The sequence below is a fragment of the Phasianus colchicus genome, chromosome Z, assembly GCF_987193195.1.
Source record: "Phasianus colchicus chromosome Z, bPhaCol1.hap1.1, whole genome shotgun sequence".
In the NCBI taxonomy this organism is placed as follows: Eukaryota; Metazoa; Chordata; class Aves; order Galliformes; family Phasianidae; genus Phasianus; species Phasianus colchicus.
The window spans coordinates 53464948-53477718 of record NC_143476.1 but is presented as its reverse complement, the minus strand read 5'-3'; the positions used below and the strand labels follow the sequence as shown (position 1 = coordinate 53477718).

General features: G+C 45.9%; 1 protein-coding gene across 4 annotated transcripts in view; it reads left to right on the top strand.

Annotated features, from left to right (window-relative positions):
- Positions 1–694: 694 nt before the first annotated feature.
- Positions 695–12771, top strand: part of LOC116234660 (transducin-like enhancer protein 4) — a 104147-nt gene continuing 92070 nt past the window's right edge. For 2 of the 4 annotated variants that reach the window (XM_031602393.2, XM_031602392.2), the window contains exons 1-4: positions 697–1613; positions 1823–1920; positions 2522–2585; positions 3944–3988. In XM_031602393.2, coding sequence (XP_031458253.2) covers positions 1569–1613; positions 1823–1920; positions 2522–2585; positions 3944–3988 — 252 coding nt within the window. In that variant the 5' untranslated portion in view covers positions 697–1568. Of the gene's footprint in view, positions 1614–1822; positions 1921–2521; positions 2586–3943; positions 3989–12771 lie in introns of all 4 variants that reach the window. The other 2 variants (XM_031602391.2, XM_031602394.2) reach the window with 2 other exon arrangements.

Sequence of the window (12771 nt, the reverse complement as noted above, 5' to 3'; positions counted from 1 at the left end):
GGGCTCCGCGGACCCGGCAGCGCCGCGAGCGGTGCGCGCCCGCCCGCCCGGCGGGGGTCGCCCTCACCGCCCTCGGGCGCCGCTGCCCCTCGTTAGCGCGCGGCCCTCTCGGCGGGCACGGTCAGGCGGCCGCCGTCGGGTCGGGCGGGGGCGCCCCTCCCCCGCCCTCACCCCACAACCCCCCGGCCCCCCGCTCCCGCCGCGCCGCCACCCCGCGCGCAGGACGCGGCGGGAGCAGCAGCGCGGCAGCCGACACCACCCCACGTTACTTTGATTGACAGCTGAACAAATGTTTCCCCTGTTCGAACGCCGGCGCTATGGAACGGCGGCGATCTCAAAGCTCCGCCTCAGGCGGCGGGGAAACAGAAGAGGAGAGGCCCGGGCTGCCGCCCGATTGGTCGCGGGCCCGCGAGACGTCAGGCTCCCACGTGGGGACCACCCCTCGCCCTCCCTCTCCGGGCCCCTGTGCTCATTTGTCAGCGGCGAAATGATGGGCATTAATACAGAACAGCGATTAACGCGAGGGCGCCGCTGATTGGACGCCGGCGACGCCCTTCGTGGGCAGAGCGAGGAGGGGGGCGCGCGAGGGGGGCGGGAAGCGCCGCGGTGCCCGACGGGAGGGGAAGTCCGGCGGACGGAGGCGCGCGCGCGAGGGGCGGGGAGGCCGCCTCCCGAGAGGACTACGGCTCCCAGGGTGCCCCGCGGGCGGCGGCCTTCCGGCCGCTGTGAATATGTATCAGAATGTTAATGACGAGGCGCTGCTAAATTTGGTCAAAGGAGTCACCTCGGCAGAGCGTGCGGTGGGAGCGGCGAGGAGCGGTGGCGCCAGGCTCAGGGCAGGGCTGGGCAGGGCAGTGTGGGCCGAGCCGAGCCGAGGCGGGCCGGCCGGGCCGGGCCGGGCACGGCGCTCCGTACCCGTTGCTGCCGCTTCCCGGAGTTTGGACAGGCGGAGGAGAACCAGAAATCAAAATACAAATAAAACAGCGCGGACCGTACCGTCTTCGTCCTCTTTCTCCCTCTTTTTAATTTTTAAATTTTTTTTCTCTCTTTTTTTTTAATTTTTATTTTTTTAAAAACCTTGTTTTTAACCGACCCGCCCGAGCGGAGCCCCGCCATGCGGTAGCGGCAGGAGCGGCCCCCGCGCCTCGGCCCCGCGGCAGCGCCGCACCGCTCCGCCCCGCCCGGCGCCGCTGCCCCGCCGCCGGCACTAAAAGTTTGCGGGAGGCGGAGAACTGCGAACGGGGACCTTCGGCGCAGCGCCCCCGGCCCAGGGGCTCTCCCTGCTTGCCTCCTCTTCCTCCTCTTCGTGCTCCTTTTCTCCCGCCGGAGCGCTCGAAGCGGCGGTGCTCGGGGAGAGCCGCTCGGCGCCGCCCGCCCCCGGGGGATGTGGCAGCGGCCCCCGAGCCCCGGGGACGCCGCCGCCGCGCCTCGCTACCGCTGCCGCTGCCGCCCGGGGTGCCCCGCCAGCCCCGGGGCGGCGGGGCCGGGGCGCCCCTTGCTGTCGCCGCGCCCCAGCGCTGAGCGCTGAGCCCTGAGCGTGGCCGCCAGCGCCCCCCGAAGCGGCGTGGATGATCCGCGACCTGAGCAAGATGTACCCGCAGACCCGGCACCCGGTGAGTGCGGCGCGGCCCGCCGAGTTGGAGCCATTTTCTTATTGTTGTCCGCCGCCGCCGCCCCGAGTTGCTGCCCCGCGCGGCCCTCCCGGGTCCCGCCGGGCGGCACCCCCGCTCCCCGAAACCCCCGAGGCCGTGTCGGAGTGCACGGGGCCGGGGAGCGCGGAGCGACCGAGGGGCGGCGGAACGACCGTGTCGCTTGCTTGCAGGCTCCGCACCAGCCAGCGCAGCCCTTTAAATTCACCATCTCCGAGTCCTGCGATCGGATTAAGGAGGAGTTCCAGTTCCTGCAGGCGCAGTACCACAGGTAACGCTGCCCGGCGCCTGCCCCGGGGTGGCCGTGCTATTGCTGGCCCTCGTCTGTGCCTGCTCGGGTGGGCGCGGGGGGCGGGGGGCGGCCGGGCCCTGCCCCTACCCTTCTCGCGCCGCACCGAAGCTGTCCGTGCCCCGCGCTGCCCCGCAGCAGCTCGCTGCCCTTCTGCCGCCCGGTAATGTAAAGCCCCCGACGGAAGCGCGGTAACTTTTGTGTCTTCGGAGCGTGGATGTACTTTTGCTCCGAATGAAGCGGAAGGTGTTTGTAAAACTCGTGGAAACAAAAACTTCCCAAACCAAACCGCGGGTTTGTTCTGTGGCTCCTTCAGGCTTAGCGCCATAGGTGCGAGACTGTGTGCTGTGCTTTGCCGTCCAGCGCTCTGCTTTTCGTACGGGAACAGCCACCCGGGAGTGAGGAGGGTGTTCCGCGGTCCCTCCCGAAGGAGGAGAAGTGCATCTCCCCTCGGAGCCCCGCGCAGGAGCCAGGGCGTACCTCTGTCTGCACGTGGGGGAGCGCTGGGAAGGGGGGACCCCGAGTGTGTGGGGGTATTGGTTGGCGTGACGAAGCACCCATGCTTTTCTTGTGTCTTGCACAGTCTAAAGCTAGAATGTGAGAAGCTGGCCAGCGAGAAGACAGAGATGCAGCGGCATTATGTCATGGTAAGTGAGCTGCAGAACAGTTAGAGCGTCTGTGAGTGCGGTGTGCTGAGACCGAGATGCATTCAGGTTGCTGGAGGCGAGCAGAGAGATGACAGCGAGTGCTGCTGCTGTGAGGCTGCATCAGTGCTCCCATCGCTAGTTCTTGGGCTTGTAACTTGTTTGCAGCAGCCATACTCTGCAAAATCTGCCACTTAATGTCCTGAGCAACGGGGGACATGTCCTCACCATGCTGGCACGTCCCTTGCAACTCCAGCAGTGCTTCTGGGTCCGATGTGGTTATTCCTGCTGGCTTCCCTCTGCTGTCATAAAGTGCTCTGGGGTAATGCTTTCCTCCCACCTCCTTCTCCCCCCCTCCCCCCGGTACTGTGTTCAGAGTTGTGCAGGTATGTCTGTGGCCCCAAAGCCGCCTGCCTTAGGAGAGCTGTTCCTATGCTGCTGTGCATTGCTCTGCTGAACTGGGAATGGCAGGGCTCTGAGTGAGGAGTTTCTTAGAGGGCTATGGACTGCGTGGCCAAGTGAGGCGCGCAGGAAAATGTCTCCCTGCACATAATTGCATGATGGATTGTGTTGACTCCAAGGAGCCTGTGCTGCCCGCTACCTTGTACATCTACAAAGGATTAGCTGCTTTCTATGTGTGGCTGACAAATAACACCCCAGTATCCACAAAAAAAGAGTAAATAACCTTGAAAAATTCTTAACCAGGAGCACAGGCATATGTTAAGGCTTGCATTTGTCTTTTTCATGCCTGATTTGCTTAAGTCCTGAGGATGGTGTGCCACTGAGCTGCATGCTGACCCTGCTCCCTGTGATGGGGAATGTCGGAACGGCATGTTTGCCTGACTCTCTGGCCGATGTGCTCCTGCCTTCTTTTCATCCCTGCCATCCAGTCACAGCTTTTTTGTGTTTTTAATTTAAAATATCGAATAACTGTTCTGTGAGTTGTCTGCTGATTTATATGTCTGTCTGGCTTCAGGCACTTCAGGCTTTTTTTTTTTTTTTTTTTTTTTTTGGCATCTTTCATGTGTGCTAGGGAATAAAATCTTGAGCGTTTTCTATGTGCTTTTCTGCTTCTAATCTGTAACTCTGGCTGTGATTACTTTTTGTGATTTTTTTTGTTGTCTGTTTTTTTTTGCTTGTTCTATGGCCATCCTTTGTAGATTTGCCAAGAAGTGACATAGATAAAACAAAAAGCAAGAAGAATGGGCAACTGTGAAATGCTGTCAAATTCCAGGAGCTCTCCTTGCTAGTAAACATTTTTGGGTCTCTGTCTTTGTGTGGATGGTGTCTGGGTCAGAGCAAATTTTGGAATGGCTATTATAAATTGTAAGGTCTAACAGAGTCATTTTCTTCTTTCTTAGTATTATGAGATGTCCTATGGGCTGAATATAGAAATGCATAAACAGGTAGGTAAATATTTTGCTTTGTGTAAAAATGCTCACTGTAATTTCTCCCATCAGCCTTAAACCAGATGTCTGTTATGTGCAAATTGCCTTAATTGCATGCTGAAGTGTGCAGGAAATTTTGTGTGCTCCTTGCTGGCCCAGACCCCCCTGTGTTTGGCTGCATGGAACACATTGTGTGCAGGGGTATGAGCGGGTGCAACCCTGAGTCACCCTGTCCCTGTCCTGCTGGGGCTGCCTTTATGGAGTGATTGCTGCATAGTGAATGCATATTGGGTGTCAAAAGACATGTGTTCGGGTGTGGAAAGGGCTCATTCTCAGTTAACTGGGGCCATTTTAAGCTGGAGCTACAGCAGCAATCAATGTGCAGCCACGTTGCTGTCTCCCTCGGGTTGTCTACCTGAACCCTCCTCAAAAAGCAAGTGTCTCAGCACGTCAAACACAAAAGGGTAAAGGAGCTTTCCAGAAGGATGATGTTTCGCTTGGTTCTATGCCTTGAAGTCTAGCACTTAGGCTGAGATTAGCAGGAGATTAGTGGTATGGAGCATGGCACTGTAAATCAGAATTTCTTATTCAGTAATGTGTGTTTTTAACCTTCTCTGGAGGAGAATGAATTAAACATCTGACCTCTTTTCCAGCGAGAGAACTTTTAATATGGTGGAGTTTAATACTGACAACTCATTTTAGCAAATGGTTGCAGTTCACCCGTGTTGCTGGAAAGGTGAACGACAGAAATAAATGATTGAATGGGAGAAGAAACACCATATGACTATTGGCTTGTATGTGTTCCTGATCAAAGTAGTAGATGTGGAACTTCTCTGGGTTGTAGAAATAGAATTCCTTTATTTCAGTGAGAACAAACTGAATTCAGATTTTTTTTTTTCATGTTTGTTACATTTTGTGCCTCATTAGCACTCCAGTACTTCCAGTGCTGATGAAGGCTATTTGTGTTAGATGGTAAGCTAGTATGAAGGCAAGGGGTTTTCTGTTTTTGTAGTGGTTAGCCTGTGACACCGCAGAGCTCTGGAAGCCCTGCATAGACCTGTGGAGCATGGGTGCAATGCATGGCTTGCAGCCAGGCCCTGTGATGCTGTGGGCTGGAAGATGCGGGATGGCAGAACAGCTGGGCTGGCTGGGTCCTGTCTGCAAAGCAGAGTTGGTGTCATGCACAAGAACAATTCACCCAGTCCAGCGTCTGCAGGCCACCTACGTGGTGTATTCTTACTTGAGTTTGAGAGCGGTAATTGCAGTTAGACTTGTTTATATTTCTGGGTGCTTTGTACGTACAGCAATTAGTTGTATGTAGACTTCAACTAACCGTGCAAAATGGTGTGGGACAGTACTGGCTTGCAAGTAAAATGTGTAATTAGTTCGTTTGACGTAGGGGAAACTCACTTAAAACCAATTTTAATTTTTAATTTCTAAATGCTTCAGAATTGTGTATGATTACGGCAATGGAGATGTCAATGATATTCTGAAAAAAATTAAATTCGTAGCTTTGCTAAATGTGAGAATGACAAAGGACCCAAGTTTTAATTAAACACCCTTTTCCAGTACTGCTCAGTCTGTTTGAATTAGTAGTTCAAGTATTCTACTCTCATGCAAAACACTTAAATATTTTGTCAGATGTTGATTCAAATCAGCTGCGGCTAAGAAACTCACTTGCTATCATTCCTAAATCTGATACTCGTTTGTATCTTCGTCTCTCCTCTGCTCTTCCCACAGTGTTTTTTTCCCTTTCTGCTCTTGCCACAGCAAATGCAACGTATTTCCCATTTTGCTTTGTGATGGCAGCGTTGGGGCCCAATTTTGTGTATATAGGGAGTTGATTGTTTCATTTGATGTGCAGAATCTTTTTTAGTCTTCCACTTTAAATTCCCTTTTCTTCCTCTCAGATCTTTGAATTTTCCTCGCCTGAAATTGAGCGATTCACTTTTTTTTTTCTTCTTCTATTCTTCTTTCCCCCCCAGCTTTCTAAATTCAATCATATCAAAAATCCTGAGGGCAGTTTATCACATTATGAAATACAGACAGCCCTGCAAACCACCTACTTATTATATTTTCTTTTTTTTTTTCCTTTTTTTTTTTTTTTTCACTTTAGCACAGAGGCATATCTGTCTTTATTTGTTTTTCTGGGCAGACAGCTTTGGTTCCTCTTAGGTTCTTTTCCAGATGTACTGCTGGATGCCCTTGTAATGGAAAGCAGGCAATAATGCGGTGAAGTTGCCCTTCGGCGTAATTGGGCTGAGTTCTTGAGATCAGGTTAGGCTTATTCACTTACTAGATTTGCGTCTCAAAGGGTTCAAGAGCAGTACTCCCTGGAGTCCTTGGAAGTACCCTAGTAATTGGTGGCCCTGATATTTGAAACCTTTGTGTATTTTTCTGTTAAAGCTTCTGTTCTTCTTGGCTGCTCCCAGCCACAGAGTATTTATTTTTAGAGAAATTTTTCACTGGAACAGAAAATGATGGCTGTGATGGAGTCATGACTCTGTGACTTAGCAAATTGATAAAAGGATAAACGTGGAGAGCAGCAATAGTGTGTGTGCATGCCGGGTGGGGGAGGAGGGGGAGAGCGTTGCTTTCCCACCCCTCTTGTGATGCTCATCATCAGTCATCCTGTGTTGATTTTGATAGAAGACTATTAAAGTGAAACCTATGGGGAATTTGTCATTCTGAAAGGAAAGCTAATGTAATTAGTACCAATTAAAGTACATTTAGTAAATTGGATTTAATCTTAATTAAGCCTGCATAATGTTGCCAATTTTTAACAATTATGTTTGAGAACATAATTAATTTAAATTTTGGTAACTGAGTAAATAGCATTAGACTGGTAGAATTAGTCATTTGTATTTTTTTCTTTTTTTTTTTTTTTTAAGACAAGTGTGGGGTGTGTTGTGACATGTGGTGCTATAGCCTAAAACATTAAGTTAATTTTTGATATTCTCTACTGGGATCAATAGAGCATCAAAATAGACACATTTCCAAAAAAAAAAAAAAAAGGGCAGTAGATTGGGGATTTTGGATTGCAGTATGAACAGATACTTCCCTGCAGTTGTAAATCTCAGTTTTAGAATAAAGGAAAATGTGTGAGTGTGATCTGAAGAAGTCCATTTCCTACAAAGTTGCTTTTTTTTTTTTTTTTTTTGAGGCTCAGTAAATGATTTATGAATGAATACTTGACATACTGCACTGTTTCTAATACAGTGTTGCTACTTGTTGGTGGTCATTTGGTTTAATTTCTGAAATTAGGCTGTTTTAATGTTATGGTAAACAGTTTATTTAAATTGCTGTAATCAAACATGCTTTCTGAAGGTTTTAATTGAGAATTGTAATTATCACTTAAAATAAGTGTCTGTATTTGGCTCCAGACAGCGGATATTTGTGAATGAGACTGATGGAAGGCATAAGCAGGATAGAGCATTCTCTTCTTATTTTCATTCTCTTTTTAGAGGTGGAAGTATGTAAATGCTGATGCTCTCTTTTTGGTCAGGCCTCCATCTTTGAACTAATTCACACGTTGGAATTCTGGATTTCAACATTTTTGAAGGAAAATTCAGATCTCTTAAGAAGCTGTGTGTTGAAAAATAAATGAAATTACTTCTTAAGATCACAGTAACGGAAAAAAAAAAAAAACCCAAACCATTTCAGTTCAATCCATGTAAATTTTATTAGAAGACTTGGGCAACAACCATTTGAGTGCTGCTAAAATATTAATTGGATAGAAATGAAAGGGCTCTACTAGCTGATAGGATATCATAATCATAGCTGCAGTAGTCGATGGTAAATGATGATAAATGGCATTAGGAACCTTTTAGCAAACTGTAATAACTATGAGGAGGGAAGCGGTATGGATTTGCATTATATCTGATACCCTCTAGTACCAAGTGGATTGCCAATACTGCTTGTTTAGCATTTTCTAAGGGCAATAGGATATTGATTTCTGACTTACAAGGAACGGCTCTATTTTCACCATTGAAAAGTATTGCAGGTTGTTAAGAAGAAATTGACTTGAAGAGGCCTGACTGCTGCCCATCATGGAGCAAATAAAGCAAAACTGCCGAAGCATGGTGGAGCAGTGAGATGGGGCCCTCAGCAATTTGTTGCTATTAATTTACCGTGCTCGACAGCAAATCAATCGGCATCTACTTCATCTGCTGGAGAAAATGCTGTCCAGGGCAGATAAAAGGCCCTGCGTGGTGTGGGGAATAGACTGGATTGGCCAAACGGATGCTGCAGTTAATGTGTAAATAAGTGAAATCAAGGCCACTGTTGCCGAGAAAGCTGTTTTTAATTAGGTTGGGGCTTTATAGTGAGCTATTTAAGAAAATAGTATGGAGCTTGGAGAGTAACGGGAGATTTATTGCCGACTGAGTTAATATATGGGTTGTACGACATCCCAGCCTTGAGTCTGCTCGCTTCTTAAGCCTTAGTAAATTATTTTGGTAAAAGGGTAAAGATGGGAATCAATTTGTTTAATTTAGGGCCGAGTTTTGACCATTTTTCATCTTCGCAGCCATAAAACACATATATCAGAGGGAATTGGTTTGTGTGTGCGCTGTGTGTGTAACAGAAAAGCGCTCTTTGTTTCATTAGCAGTGAGCTAGGCTTAGCGTGGATGTGTGTGCACATATATGTGCAAACCTTATTTTTCTAACAGGCAGCAGCTGAAGGTATATTGTCTTCTGTTTGAAGAATAGCTGGAAAGCCAGCTAAAATTTTACTGGCTGAATTTGTTCTCTATTATAAGTAGGAAAGATTTAATAGAGATACAGGCGGTGGGTAGTCAGAACTGAACTGGAAAACTTCAAGATGAGAGAGATTAGAAGTGAAATTTTGAAGACTGCAGCTCACCCAGGACTGTTAAGGAGAAAAAAAAGTGACTTTTCCATCAAAGTCACAAAATGCAAAAAATAGGTTGTCAAATAGATTTGACTGTTGAGGCTTGTTTGTCTGAGTTTTAGGTTATTTAACACTGAAGCCAGTAGAACAGCTTATGAAAACTTAAGAAACATGCTATTCTGCAGTTAAACCAGAAACCTCTTGCTTTGTATTAAGGTTCAATTCTTAAACAAGATGTTTTTTTCCCTGACACAGATATTGGACAAGCTTTCAGTAGAGAGGACCTGTTAATTTACTCAGTTTGTTGTATGTGCTTCTCTGTGTTGTTACTGTTGAAGTAAGCTTGCCCCCTTCAATTTCAGAATAATGTATATTAGGATGAGAGCCTGCATTTCGTCCTTATTTTGCCATACATAAGGAAACGAAAATGTCATTTTCACCCACTTGTTTTGCCAATTCAGGCAGATGCCTAAGACATAGGAAGTAGCACAAAACATACTGAGAAAATTTCAAAATTAAGTCATACATTCTGTTTTTTCTTGCAAAAGGCTGTGCTCGCGTTTGCTTAAACATAAAAGTGTTTCTCACTGGGGAAGCCAAAGGTGACCCTATGGCAAGGGTTACCTAACAGTATCATGGTATCAAAAATTCTCACAGAAGTTTGTGGCTTTTTTTTTTTTTTTTTTTTTTTTTTTCCCTTTGCAAGAAACTGTCACTTTCACTGTTTGCAGTCAGGGATGTTGTGACGGTACCCCCTAGGTACTGCAGAGGTGGAGAATGGTAAGAGGGATCTTGCTCCTGGACAGCTAGTGCAGCTTCCTACACTGAGAGGCTCGTGCTGAGCAGTCAGAGCGAGAGGAGTGAGGAGTGATGTCACCATTTCATGTGTAATTGCAGTTGCAGCATACTGTACAATGAGATTTGCTTTCCTTTCAGGGGTAAAAAAAATAAGTGCCGAGATCATTAAACATAGGAGAAAAAAAACCATTAATTAGCAGAGAGGTTTCAAAGCGTGGGTGCTAGGATGCTCGGGCTTTACAGTGTGTATGTTAGTTTGATCCTGCCCCATTGTGTGTCTGCAACGTGCTGCAGGTCTTGGTTATACACTCACTGATCTCATTACCGCTTTTCCTAGAGGACCTCTTTCACTGCACAAAATAGACATTAGGAAAGTAGAATTAAGGCTGCAGAGGCGACTGTAAATCTAGGTTGAAAATCTTTGGCTGCTTGGTTCTGCAACTGAAATAAATAACTTTTAGCGTGAAGGTTCAAGGATGTGAAATAATCGTGACTGGAAGCTCCTCAGGGCAGAGATTCTGTTTTTTCTCTTCAGAGTACAGTGAGGGGGATACTCTCGAGTCTGCTACAACATATGTGGAGAAACAGCATTTATTTTATTTTTACACATAATACTACATATATTGAGAGTTACCAATTTGGCCTTACTTATGTTTTGATTTTTTTAATAAGAGGCAGCCTGCCGTTTGTAGAAATTTGTGGGAATAGAACAGAGCACCAAGTCTATCACAGACATGTGCTGGCTATTGAATAGAGGAGTTATAATTGTTACAGAAGTCACTTCTGCTGCTGTCTGCAGATTGAGCACATCTGTTGTCACTGATTTTCAGAAAACCTATTTACCCACAAGGCACAAAGGGAACAGAGAAAGATGATAATGTGAAACTCGGGAAGTATGAACTGATGCTTGCGTTAAGTAACAGGTGACAGTGTACTTGAAGCTGTACCTATCCATACACCAGAAATCCAATTCTATGAAATAAATTGAAGGTTTAAATGAGAAAGTAATCTTTATTTAAAAATGTAAAAATCTGAGGTGTTTCTAAGAGTATCTGTCAGTGTCTCTGTTTATATGTGTATTTTTACAGGTTTTGTCTTGGTTCAAGATGATAATTTCATGTTCTACTGTTACCTTGAAGTAATATTTGTGTGGAATTTTTTCCTTGATATTCTTTATCATAGTGGTGATAGAAATGTAGTAGTTAAGTGTAGTGGGAGGCATACTGGCACTCTGTCAAGAGAACGTGTATGTAACTTTCTTTTTTAGTATTTTTTAAGTGTAATCAAAATATATCACAAATGGTGACTAGAACTGTACATAGTTCTTTCTTGCCTTTGTAGATAGGATTTAGACTTACAGAATCATTTTTACTAGCCTATGACAGGTACGTAATGTTCTGGCATTGAACACTGTGATGTTATGGCTGAGATGTTTAAATGTGCAGATGTCAGGCCAGTCAAAGTTATAGTCCCCACAGTAAACTTGAATTGGTCTCTTTATGGTTATGTATTTGTATGGTATGCTCTACTGCCAACTCTAAATGTTAAATCATGCCAATCCCCAGAAAATCACAAGATTGGATGAAAATTAATCATGAGATAAATAATAAATTTGGGGTTCTTTTTATTTCTTTTCTAATTTTAAGCTGCCAAACCGCACTTGGCTCATGTTTCTTAGTTTTTTTCTCCAGTGTTCTTCTGTAATGGTTTCTTGCTAGTAAAGAGTAAAACCTCCTAAGGTTCACAGTAAAGTTCAGGAAGCTGGACGTCTGATGCAGCTTGCAATTATTGTCATAATTTTTTATTCTTGAAAGTAGAGCTGTACTCTGCTACAGAAAAATAATACAAATTAAAAAAGATATACGTGTACATAATTTAGAATTGCTTTTTAGGTTTCTTTTTGAGTATAATATGCCACGATGCCACAAACATACTTGTGGTGATTTCCCCATTAGTGTTAGAAGAAGAGGGAGCACAGGACACAATGTTGTTCTGAGTGGAGGTCTTCTGACTTGGCCTCCTTCTTTCGGTCTGCTTAAATGATTTCTCCGCATGATCTTGTATTGCCAGAGGTTTCTGTCACTTGCTGGATGAGATTCAACTTCTTCAAAGGAGGAAAAACCTCTCACTATTATGTATGGGATGTGGAACATTGGCAAGGAGAATGTGTGCTTTTCTTTTTTCTTGTGTTTGCTTTAAATCCTCAGCAGAGCATCTCACAGTTGAGCAAAAATCAAAATCTGTCCCTTTCATGCTATGAAAAGTCTGCATACTAATAGGTCCTGCCAGTCAATTTTGTTTGGCTCGTGTTGTATGCTTGGTGCACGTTGTAGATGATCACTGAAAGCATTTAATTTTTAAAAATGCTGTTCTTTCCTCTATCTCAAATGAAGTAATGTATTCTCATGTATTCATTCTTGTCTACATACATGCTGGACTTCTCTTGATGGCTGGGGAGTTTGCAGAGGCAGAAACCTTGCATCCCTTGTTTTCTTCAGGAGGAGTACTGATGGCTTTGGGGTTGAGCTGCCCATGATAGATGGGTACTAACCTGTACTGAGATAAAGCTGATGGTGGTGCATCAGAGGGGCTTCAGTCAGTTGCGTGTGCAAGGATACATTTATATTTTCAAGGGGTGGGTCTGAAAGCAAAAGGACCTGTTTCCTCACATATTCTCAGAATTAGGATACAGTCAGGCAAACACATGTGGCCTAAGCTTGGCTGAGGTGCTGGTAGGACATAAAGGGGAGCAGGCAGCTGGAGGTTTCTGCGCTTTTCGATACCATGGCCTCAGCCCTCCCTTGGCAGCAGGAAGGAGCTTGCAGGGTGGTGCATAGAGTTTTGGAATCTTTTGGGTATGCTTCTCCACAGCGGCTCAGTGGGTGATGCCATCATTTGTGCTGTTAACTTGGTGGCATTGTTTAAAATGAATTGTTAGAAACAGTGGAGGCATTTTAGTGACTAATTTTACTCATTTTCTTTCTTGTGACCATTTGCATCTCAGCAGCAGAGGTGGAACTTATTGGTGCTCATTTCTTATGATGCAGGTAGCTTACAGCACTTCCAGGAGGATGTTATTTAGATATCCAGGAAGCACATGAATTGGCACTTAATTAAAATTTTAAAACCATGGAGAGAAGGGAATGATC